Genomic DNA, 11,989 nt, shown 5'->3' with positions numbered 1-11,989 from the left:
CTTCTATAATTTTGTTGAAGATATTTACTAGCCCTTTAAGTTGGGAATCTTCACTCTCTTCTGTACCTATTTTCATTAGGTTTGGTCTTCTCATTTTCTCCAGGATGTTTTGAGTTAGGAGCTTTTTGCATTTTCTTTCACTGTTGTGTCAGTGTTTTCTATGGTATCTTCTGTGCATGAGATTCTCTCTTCTATCTCTTGTATTCTGTTGGTGATTCTTGCATCTATGACTCCTGACCACTTTCTTAGGTTTTCTGTCTCCCTTTGTGATTATTGTTTCTAGTTCCATTTTTAGATCCTGGATGGTTTTGTTCCTTTCCTTCACCTGTTTGTGTTCTCCTGTAACTCTTTAAGGGATTTTTGTTTTTCCTCTTTAAGGGCTTCTAGCTGTTTACCTGTGTTCTCCTGTATTTCTTTAAGGGAGTTATTTATGTCCTTCTTAAAGTCCTCTATCATCATCATGAGAAGTGATTTTAGATCTGAATCTTGCTTTTCTGTGTGTTGGGGTTTCCAGGACTTGCTATGGTGGGAGACTTGGGTTCTGATGATGCCAAGTAATCTTGGTTTCCGTTGCTTATGTTCTTATGCTTGCCTCCCACCATCTGGTTATCTCTAGTGCTACCTGCCCTGGCTGGCTGACTGAAGCCTGTCCTTCCTGTGATCCTGGTTGTGTCAGAACTCCTCCAAGTCAAGCTGTCTCTGTGGTCCTGTGATTGTGGGATCCTGTGATCCTGGGTGTGTCCAAGCTCCTGGGAGTCAAGCTGCCGTTGGGACCTTGAGATCCTGGTGTGACCAAGCTCCTGGGATCCTGGGATTCTCTGATCCTGGTATGTTAGAGCACCTGGGAGTGGAGCTGCCTCGGTGTTGTGGGGCTGGCTGTGGAGCTAGGTGTCCTTTGCCTTACACAAGCTTTACAGTTTCCATTTATTAATCATTGGTCTTAGTGCCTGTGCTATTGCTATTGTTGAGAAAGTCTTTTCCTTTGCCAATGAGTTCAAGGCTAGTCCCCACTTCCTCTTCTATTAGGTACAGACTATCTGGCTTTATGTTGAGGTCTCTGATCCTCTTGAACTTGAATTTTTGTGCAGGGTGATAAATATGGATATTTGCATTCTTATACATGCAGATAGCATTTGTTGAAGATGCTTTCTTCTTTTATAGTGCGTTTCTGACTTCATAAAAAATCAGGTGTCTCTAGGTATGTGGATTTATGTTTGGGTCTTCATTAGATTGTGTCAGTTTTATGCCAACACCATGCTGTTTTTATTATTATCATTCTGTAGTACAGTTTGAAATCAGGGATGGTGATACCTGTAGCAGTTCTATTTTTCAGGATCTTTCTAGCTATCCTGGATTTTTGACTTTCCATATGAGGCCAGGAATTATCCTTCCAAGGTCTGTGTTGGGTTTTTGGTGGAGATGGTATTGAATATGTAGACTGCTTTTGGTGGGGTGGACATTTTTTGGTAGGTTTACTGTTAATCCTACTGATCTGTAAGCATGTTAGATCTTTCCATCTTCTGATAGTATTTCTAATTTCTTTCTTCAGTGACTTGAGTTTTCAATCATACAAGTCTTTCACTTGCTTGGTGAGTTTCTCAAAATATTTTCTATTATTTTTGGCTATTGTGAAAGATATTGTTTCCCTGATTTTTTTCTCAGTCTATTTGTTATTTTTATATATGAAGACTACTGATTTTTGTAAGTTGGCCTTGTATCGATCCAGCCACTTTGCTAAAGGTGTTTATTAGCTGTAGGAGTTCTCAGGCAAAATTTTGAGGTTACTTATGTATACTCTCATATCATCTACAAATAAAGATACTTTATCTTCTTTTCCAGTGTGAATACCTGTGATCTCCTTCAAGTTGTTTTATTGCTCTAAGACTTCAAGTACTATATTTAATAGGTATGGGGGATAGTGGACAACCTTGTCTTGTTTCTGATTTTTGTGGAATTGCTTTGCATTCCTCTCCATTTAAGTTAGTGGCTATGTGTTATCTGTAAACTGCCCTGCCTTGCTTTCTACTTTGCTTGAGACAGGGACTCTTTTTTTTTTTTTTTTTTTTTGGTTTTTCGAGACAGGGTTTCTCTGTTTAGCCCTGGCTGCCCTGGAAGTCACTTTGTAGACCAGGCTGGTCTCGAACTCAGAAATCCGCCTGCCTCTGCCTCCCAAGTGCTGGGATTAAAGAGACAGGGACTCTTAACATTTGCTCTGGAACACAATAGGCTACCTAACCTCCAGGCTTTCAGAGATTCTGCTTTTTGTCTCCCATCTTATCAACAGGAACACAAGGATTACAGACAGATAAGTTACCAGGCCCAGCTTTAATTTGGGTTTTGGTGATCTCAACTGAGATATTCACACTTAAATAGTGAGTGCTTTACTACCTCCCTAATCCCATAGTTACTCTTTGAAAATGACTATTTTATGGCAGGCATGGTACTGCAAACCCTTAATCCCAGCACTCAGGAGGCAGAGGCAGACAACTTCAAGGTCAGCCTGGTCTAACCCCAGTGACCCTAAAGGGACTGTTGGCATTTCGCCTGATAATCTCCTGATTCCCGGGTGGCTTTCAGTTACGTAAGGGCAACACCTTAAGCACCCCCACAGGTAGAGGACATGACCTGTGGTCACATAGCCTCAAGACAGATCTCCATTTTAATGAGGTATGTAGAGGCTTAGCCAATAAGCTATGTAGAGGCTTAGCCAATAAGCTCTCCTTCCCAGACACTCCTCCCTGCAAAAGGTATTTAACCTCAGGCCCACCCTGAGAAGTGGGGTATGGTTTCACTCATCCACTTTTCACCATGGCAATGTCTTACAACCATGGACTGGACTTCCTCCTTTCACTAGAATCCATGGCTGTGGGGAGCCATGGAGAAGGCCTTCGCCTATAGAGCCATCTAATCTCTTGTAGAGGCCTCTCTGAGCTCCCAGCCATGATGCCACCCAGCCCAAGGCAAGCTCAAACCTGCCACCTCCAAGCCAAGGACTCTTTCCCCAGGATCCAGCGAGAGCTCCCCACTTTTCCCATGGCCCTGGGCTAGATCTAGACCATGGGCCCCCCCACTCTGTTCTCAGCTCTTCCTCAGCTCCCAGCAGCGCCTGGGTGTCCGAGAGCCTGTGAACCAGATGGCCCCAATCTCCTCGCAGGCCCAGGGACCCCTGAGCCAGAATAGTAGGTTATCATAAATATAATCCCATAATGTCTAAGTTTTAAAAAGGAGCTGTTTATGAAAATTACTATTCAGCAAACACTGATAATCTAATATCCTTGCATTAGTGAAACAGATAAGCAAACAATCTGTAACACACAGTCAGTCTTCATTCTCACTCTGTGATTCTTGACTTAGCCTCAGCGAGGGCCAGAAGTCCCACTCATGCAGGAGGAGGGAGTGGAAAGCTGCATCGTCATCTTCCAGCAACGGCCATCTTCTCAAGAGAAGCTGACTGAGCTCACAACTCCTTCTTATGATCTTAGGTGTGGACAGAATTGTGATTAGAACTAGGTGGGAGTAGTTCTTTAAAAATCACTCACAACTCTTAAAACATTATTTATATATAAAACAAATAATAGTGAGTCTTGGTGATAGATTACCTGGAAACTAGAGTTTGAGATTTAAGGAATTAAGACTAGTGTGTATCTGATTAGTCAATATAGCACATTAACTTATTGCTGATAAAATTCTTTTGATGCCAAAAATTTAGCATTTTAGACTCTGTTTCATTTTCATTCAATAACCATACCTAACAATATACCTTACGATGGGACTTAGCATAATTCTCTGTATTGTGGCAGTCTACCTTCAATTAGATAACATGCAACAACAGGGTTCTTAACAAAAGTCCTTTATTCTGAAGGTTGGTTTACAGCAAGTCAAGAGCAATTCTAAGTGGGCCAAAGAAAGACATTATGGCTTATATTTTAATTTATATAATTAAATATATTTGCAATATTTAAATACTGTCCAAACTTGTTTTTTTTTTTTATTGATACAATTGAACTTTACAATATTGTTATAAAACTATGAACAGAGTCTTTGGAGAGAGAGGAAAGTAATAATGGGGGGAGGGAGGAGAGATGCGGTGGATTTAAATATATTAGCCAGGTTGAAGCATGCAAAAGATAAGACAGATACAGTAAATTAATATGACAAAAGTATTGAATTTACCCACTACAAGTTTACATACTTGGCCACAAAAATATTAGCAAACACCAATTTGAAGTCTAGTAAATGGCCCTAATTCTGACTTGGACATGAGATGCAAAACTCCCTTTGCACTTGTAGGATTAGCGTCACTGGCTGGGTTACAGCATCGTTAAAGAAGTGGGGTCAGTATAAGCTTATTACCCACACCGCAAAAGACAGTGGTTAGAAACGTGCTCTCCTAGTTGCTCTGTGACTTAAAAAGTACTAATGAATTAACAGAGGTCACTGAAGGACCAAAATTCCTTGATATTCACATTAACTTTCCCCACGAAAAGCTTCAAATATAATCTAATAAAAAAAATAGAGTTCTCAAGGCAAATCTTTAGCAAAATTTACAGAAGCAGATTTAAATAGAAGAGTCCCAAACCACCCTCATCTTAAACTACACATAACCAAGAATGACCCCTTTCTCTACCTTGATATTAAAGTACAGTGGCCTCAGCAAAGGCTGCAATGCCACCAGGAGTCCCATGATCAGAAGGGACAAACCAGACAAAGAGATTGTTACTATCTCTTTATCTCCAAATTTTAATATATTCACATTCAAATTAAAGAGAAAGGAGAAGGGTTCATATAACTGCCTGTTTCCCATGGACTCTGAGAAAGTGTCAATTCCTCAAGAGATTTCAGAAAGTAACTGGCCTTTTACAACTGGATGGTGACCCCAAACCTGAGGACAAGTGAACTTGTTCCACAAAGTCCTACTGTCCCTTTAACAAGTAGATGAGTCCATTGGCGAGAGAGTCAAGATGCTCCTGTCATTGGTATAGAATGGATCCGATGCATTCCACAACCTGAATGGAACAATAAGAGGAAAGTTGGGCTCACTATAATCAATGATCAATTGAAAACCCAAACCAAACCAAACCAAATCAAACCAAACCAAACCAAACCAAACCAAACCAAACCAAACCAGGACCTAAAATAAATTGTAAGACTAAGATACAATTTAAATTTTAAAATAATCAGGGATTCATTTCTAAATGCTAAAGAGTTCTTCAGGTTAGTACTGAATTCTATTCTAGATTATACAAAAACTTGAGAAAAATTATGCTGTAGTCATACAGAAATTAGCTCCAATCTATGCATTCATGATCAGTGCCAGTTTCTAGGTAGTAAACATAATGTGCTTTTGAAATCTTAATAACTCAATAAGAAATAAGTATACTATTAAGAATTGCACATGTCCAGGTGCTAGGGAGATGGATGCAAACACAGAAATGTTTGGACTCGAAGTATCCACATAAGAAGCTGAGCAGGTTGGGAACAACTGAGGAAGGCACTGACTTCTACCTCTGGTTTCTATACACACACACACACACACACACACACACACACACACACACACACACACACACACACACACACAAATAAGAACGTATATGTACACCACACACACAAACAGCAAAAGTTAAAAAAATGTTTAGTTATATTGAAAAATAAACTTGTACTTTGACATTACAGAAAAACAAACAAACAAAGCTAACAAAAGTCTTGTAATGAAATAGCAAACATTCATATTATTATAGGCCATTTATTTTCTGGGTATAAATTCTACTGTAAGGACTTCAGCTTAATTAGCCTGAATGTCATAAATGAGTAGCATCGGAGGGTATCAAAGGCACTTGCAGAGTCTTCACTAGTAGGACATGGTAACTACTAGCTGATTGACAGACAAGGCCTTAAGCTAAGCAATTCAATATCCTACTTATAGCTGTCATTTTGAATTACCTTGAATTAACTTAAGATAAAGTAATAAGTCCCCCCAACAGACCGCTATGGTTAAAACACATGCTCCTCAGTCAGTGTTGGCACAAGTCTTTATTCCCAGCACTTGGAAGGCAGAGGCAGGCAGATTTCTAAGTTTGAGGCCTGACTGGTCTACAGAGTGAGTTCGAGGACAGCCAGGGCTACATAGAGAAACCCTGTCTCGAAAACAAAACAAACAAACAAACAAACAAACAAACAAACAAATAAACCCACATGCTCTTAGCCCAAGGACAGTATTAAAATTACTGAGTAAGTTTATAAAACCTGAAAGCACATAACTTTAAACACATAGCACACAGCTTCTACTAGGGTCTCCAGCTTCCTTAGTCAGGGTTAAAGCTAGAAGCCCTGACTCATATATTCAGCATCTTGTTTCTCAGTGGCTCTCTGTGCATATAACTTAAGCTTAAGTCAGTGGCCAGGCAAACACAATTAAAGAACGTATCTCTCATCTTTATAGGTTCAGAGAAGCCTGGGAACCCTCAACCTTGACTTAAGGAGGGTCTTGTTTACAACTCTCAAGCACAGAGAACTCAAATCTGGCAGGTACTAGGGCAGCCAACATAAAGTAAATAAAAGTAAGAACATGACTATCTCTTGCTGAGTATGACAATCTGTAGGTAAAAAAATGAAAATAGATCCATATTTGTCACCTGCACAAAGTTCAAGTCTAAGTGGATCAAGGATCTCACTCAACATATAACTAGGTACACTGAATCAATCTAATAGAAGAGAAAGTGGGAAAGAGCCTTGAACTCATTGGCACAGGGTGAAATTTCCTGAACAGAATTCCAAGGGCTCAGGCTCTAAGATCAAGAATTGATAATTGGAACCTCATGAAACTGGAAAGCTTCTGTAAGGCAAAGGACATAGTTCAATAGGACAAATCGGCAACCTACAGATTGAGGGGAAATCTTCACTAACCCCACATCTGATAGAGGACTAATATCCATAATATATAAAGAACTCAAGAAGCTAACCACTAAGAAACCCAAACAACCAAGGGGTGGTTAGCTTCAAAAAATGGGGTATAGAACTAAACAGAGAATTTACAACAGAGGAATCTCGAATGACTGAGAAGCACTTAAAGAAGTGTTCAAAGTTCTCAGTCATCAGGGAGATGCAAATCAAAAGGAGCCTGAGATTCCACCTCACACCAATCAGTACGGCTAAGATCAAAACTAACACATGTTAGGATGGTAACAGCACATGTTGTCAAAGATGTGGAGAAAAGAGGAACACTCCTCCATTGCTGGTGGGATTGCAAACTGGTAAAACTTCTCTGGAAACCAATCTAGAGGTTCCTCAGAAAATTGGAAATAGATCTACCTGAGGACCCAGCTATACCACTCTTGGGAATATACCCAAAAGATGCCCCACAATGCCACAGGGTCACGTGCTCCACTATGTTCATAGTGGCCTTGTTTGTGATAGCCAGAAACTGGAAACAACCCAGATGTCCCACAACAGAAGAATGGATACAGAAAATGTGGTTCATTTATACAATGGAATACTACTCAGCTATTAAGAACAAGGACATCATGAGTTTTTCAGGCAAATGGATGGAACTAGAAAATATCATCCTGAGTGAGGTAACTCGCCCAAAAGGATATGCATAATATGTACTCACTAATAAGTGGATATTAGCTAAAAAAAAAAAAAAAAAAAAAAAAAAAAAGGTACAGAATTCCAGACTGCAGAACACAGAACTCAAGAAGGCTAACAAACCGATGGGCCCAAGTGAGGACGCCTCAATCCTACCTGGGAGATGAAAGCAACCACAGGAGGAGGGGGGAGGAAGTGAGGGAGGGACCTGGGTGGGAAAGGTGACAGAGAGGGGAAGAGGGGAACATGATCAGGTAATGGGGGAAGAGGCAACAGGACTGAAGCCCTGAGGGCCCACAGAAGGAAACAATATGCTTTATCTGTAACTGCCTACACTCCAATGGAGTTAACTGTTCAATTCTAATCAGCAGGAAACCTTCATTAGTTTTTCCTCTTTGCAAACACTGCTTACACACAGAAAAATCTATCAGGTGATGTATCCTTTGTTTTTCATCTTTCAAAGCACATAGGCATGCATTCATGTTAAATATTACTTTGAAATAATATTAAACACTAGAAATACCGATTAGCTAATGGTTTCTTCCTTGCACTCACGCTCCCTTCCCAGGGCCTTCAACATGCTAGAAAAGTGCTTTCCCAGTCAACTACATATCCCACCCCTGTTTGACTTTTGAATTTTGAGGCAGGCTCACTAGTTATCTAGGCAGGCCTTGAATTTGGCAACCCTTCTGTCTCTGGTTGCCAGTGTATATTATGATGATGGTTAAAGTATTAACTGTCAACATGACAATCTAGAATCATCAAGATGACCTGTGGGCATGTCTGTAGGATTATCTTGATTATATTAATTGATGGAAAACTGAAACTGTGTGTGGGACCATAGCCTTCAGCAGGGGATCCTGGAATATATACAATGGAAACCAACCAACAACCACCACCACCACCAAGATGAGGGGAACATGCATTCATCTGTCTGCTGACTCTGGATGCAATGTGCCATGACGAGTTGTGCCCATGAACTGTAGGCAGAACTGTGAGCACTTTCTTAAGTGCTTTTGTCAGAGGCTCACTGACATTAACACGGAAGGAAACTAAGGCCATGCCTTTGTTTTGTTTTTGTTTTTCTGTTCTTTTTTAAGATTCTCATTAAATGGTTCGAGCTCAAACTAAGATCCCCTTGTCCTAAATTCTCAAGTTCCTATGACTAACAACAGTAGGAATTCATTATGACTGGAAGTAAAAATTCACAGAGATGTCAGTCAGTGCTGAAATAGAGCTCCTTAGGATAAGTGGCGCATGTATGCCCTTCGCAGAGCACTATGGGAAGCTCATTTCCCTTGGAAACTGAGCTGACCGTAGGATGCACTCCCTTAACTAAGTTAAAACATGTACAAAGTCTTCTGTGTCTGGACAGTAAGAACTTAGCGGACAGGCCCACGTGCACAGGGAAGTTGTTCTGTCTCCAGAGATGCTCAGTATTGCTAATGGTAAAGGAGCCCTGAGTTGCCACATCTTATACTGCAGGGCTCAGCCTTGCCCTGTCCCTTCAAACTGGACATGAGATACAAATGTAGAATAGAGGCTGTTCCATACCAAAACATAAATGCTAAAACTATTTCATACATATATGTAGAACTATGTTCGAGTTTGATACAATGGGCTACAGTAACTTTTACACAGCTCCCTGAAAACCACCACCCAGCTCTGTGCCTTGTGAACATTTGCACAGACTTTGTGGATTTTTTGGATTGCTTAGCCAGAAGGAGTAGAAAATGACAACAGCAACCAAAGGCATAACCGGATATGCTGATAGCCCTGGAAGCCATTTGGTAGAAAAAGAATTAATTACTAAAGCAAACATTTTATTAGGAAAAAACACCTTAGAATAAAAGAATACTGCATAATTCTGAGTAAACAGAAATATTGACAATAATAACCACCCTTAAGAAGACATAAATCCAATAACTCCCAGGCACATTCCCGGGGGGACAGTTCGAAAAATAGCAGTACAAAGGACAGAGACTCAGAACCTACAACTGACTGCAAGAAAGGAAGAGTATATAGAAAACAGGGGGAAAGGCTCATTTAAAATTAATTCTAGTTTTTTTGATCACGGGCAATCTATGTACTTCTACTAAAGACAACTTTCTAACTGAAGTAAAAACTATGTAGAAGTTCTAATGTACCATCTTAATCTAAACTCCATCTTGGTTCTGAGCAATAAAGAATGTCATTAGGTAAAATAATAGTGTAAGGCCTTTCTGAAATGTCTTTTGTGAAAACTATTACTTAGGAACATGAAGAGAACCATCTTATATTCTTTTTAAATGTCTGTGTTTAACATAGCAATATCCCCATACATTTATCTGTTCACCACAATCCGTTTATATAATATGAAATTACTACTACATTATGGAAATATTTTGGGTCATATTGTTAACATTTTGTCTAAGCTCTGCCCCACAGTTTCCTGGCAACAGCCAAGTAAGTATGCCTGATTCACTATAAAAGGGGCTGCTTGCCCACTCCTCACTCTCTTGCTCCTCTCTTGCTCTTGTCTCCCTGGCCCTGCTCTGTCCTCTCGTCTCTTCCCCCTTCTCTTCTAGTGTTCATGGCCTGCCTCTACTACCCCCTCCCTCCCCTCCTTGTAATCACAAAAAGCAGTAGGAAAGGAATAACAAACACCAGACCCCTAGCAGAGAATAAAACAGGAGTACAGGAGAAATAATAGTGAAAACAGTTATATGCCAAGGAAAAGTGCCATGCACACACACCTATTCACCGAAGTTTAGAAAGGCTAAACCAGTAATTCCTTCACAAGATAGAGAGTCTCCTCACAGATGCCTTCTCTTCCTTTGAGTGAAAGGACCACACCACAAAGCTTCAAAGTGACATCTCAAATCAAAGAGTAATTGCTGTGACTCAACAGCAGGCTCCCTGCTTCACTTGGACAGGACAAATCTGCAGCCCAGGCTACGCAGTGAAATAAACGTCATACCTGCTGATATGGTTGGGACTACACCGTCCTATGACTCGCTCCAGCATTCTTCCAACAGACGCACACGGGGTCTCTCCTGGGAAACAGCACACGGAGTCCAAGCACTTGACACTGGAATGAGCTTCAGCAAGCTGCGGAGCAAGAGCCAGTTAGCTGTCCACAGATCCGGACTCACAAAGCCATTGAGAAATCAAAACAAGGACTTTAAAACTGAAAGGGACTGATACAAACATACACAGTTTACTACAATAAGGAATTACAGCACTCTTAGAGTACAATAATATATGCATTTAATACGCCCCTGTTCTAATCAGAAGCCTAGATAACCAATGGTATCTAAATGAATAGACAGGCATTTCTGTCTGCAAAGGTTTATTATTTTGCACTTCATAATGTGCTATGGTCAAGTTGACTTATGCCAACTACTTAGGAAGGCAGTGAACTCTAATTCATCTTTGGAATTCCTACAATTATGATTGAAGAACAAATGCCCAGCAACTGAGAACAGTGGAGTATAAAACTATCTTGAAGACTGGGAAATAACAATCTGAACTAGATTATCCGGTAAGAATAAGATTAGCAATATAGTAAGAACTTTAGTAGCATTTCTTATGTGCCAAAACCAAATATCCAACACACAGCTACTCTATCCTCATTTACTTCATCGTAATGTGCTAAACATCTCCAAGATGTCGCCTTTGCCCATTAGCAACTTATCTTTCTTATCTTTTTTTTTTTTTTTAAACAGTGAGCAGGTGGCACATGGATAAAAATTTGTCAAGCAAGCTGGTAGTACTAAGGTTTAAAGTTGAATTCATCAGATTTCTAAGATTTCTGATTTAGGCATAAATAGGTTCAGCAAGATAACTCAATTCAATACTATAACAACTTTAATTATTAAAATGACGGTATATGGTCTGATCACATGGCTCAATGAATCCCAACCCTAGTTTTACTAGTCAAAAGTCCCCTCCCTCTCTCCCTCCCTCCCTCCCGGCTCTCACTGACTAGTCCCGGATGGCTTGGAACTCACTGAGTAGATCAGGCTGGCTCTGAAATCATGAAGATCTACCTCTACCTTCTGAGCGCAAGTTTAAAAATTTACTTGAATTTATTTTTATGTATATAATATCCTGTATGATATATTTTTAGAAGATACAGAAGAGACTAAACTTGGTAAAGCTCACATCTACAAGGTTGGGAGTCACCATGTGCCATGTGAGGGATGGTAACAGAGGACACTGAGAACCCACAATGGACAGAGACAGACAGATAGGAGATGTAAATAACCAGACATCTGGAAACCAAGCAAATGGTGGAGTGGTACAGTAACCATGTATGGAGTCCCTGCCTATTCCACGGAGTGGGAGGTAGAACAGGGTTTCTTGTTTGCTAAGTGTCTGGTTGCACCTAACCACTGGGCTCTGATAAGCATTGAGAAAG

General features: G+C 40.3%; 1 protein-coding gene across 10 annotated transcripts in view; it reads right to left on the bottom strand.

Moving 5' to 3' along the window:
* Positions 1–3,834: 3,834 nt before the first annotated feature.
* Atp11b (ATPase, class VI, type 11B) overlaps positions 3,835–11,989 on the bottom strand; it is a 102,233-nt gene continuing 94,078 nt past the window's right edge. For all 10 annotated transcript variants that reach the window (XR_001783770.2, XR_001783771.2, NR_151627.1 and 7 more), the window contains 2 exons: positions 10,547–10,677; positions 3,835–5,006 (listed from right to left, as the gene is read on the bottom strand). Coding sequence is in view for 6 of the 10 variants with exons in the window: in XM_006535567.3 (XP_006535630.1) it covers positions 4,925–5,006; positions 10,547–10,677 (213 nt within the window). In the remaining 4 variants the exon portion in view is untranslated. The remainder of the gene's footprint in view (positions 5,007–10,546; positions 10,678–11,989) is intronic.

Source organism: Mus musculus, chromosome 3, assembly GCF_000001635.26.
Source record: "Mus musculus strain C57BL/6J chromosome 3, GRCm38.p6 C57BL/6J".
Taxonomy (NCBI): domain Eukaryota; kingdom Metazoa; phylum Chordata; class Mammalia; order Rodentia; family Muridae; genus Mus; species Mus musculus.
The sequence above is the reverse complement of the archived record's forward strand: the minus strand, read 5'-3'. Positions and strand labels throughout refer to the sequence as shown.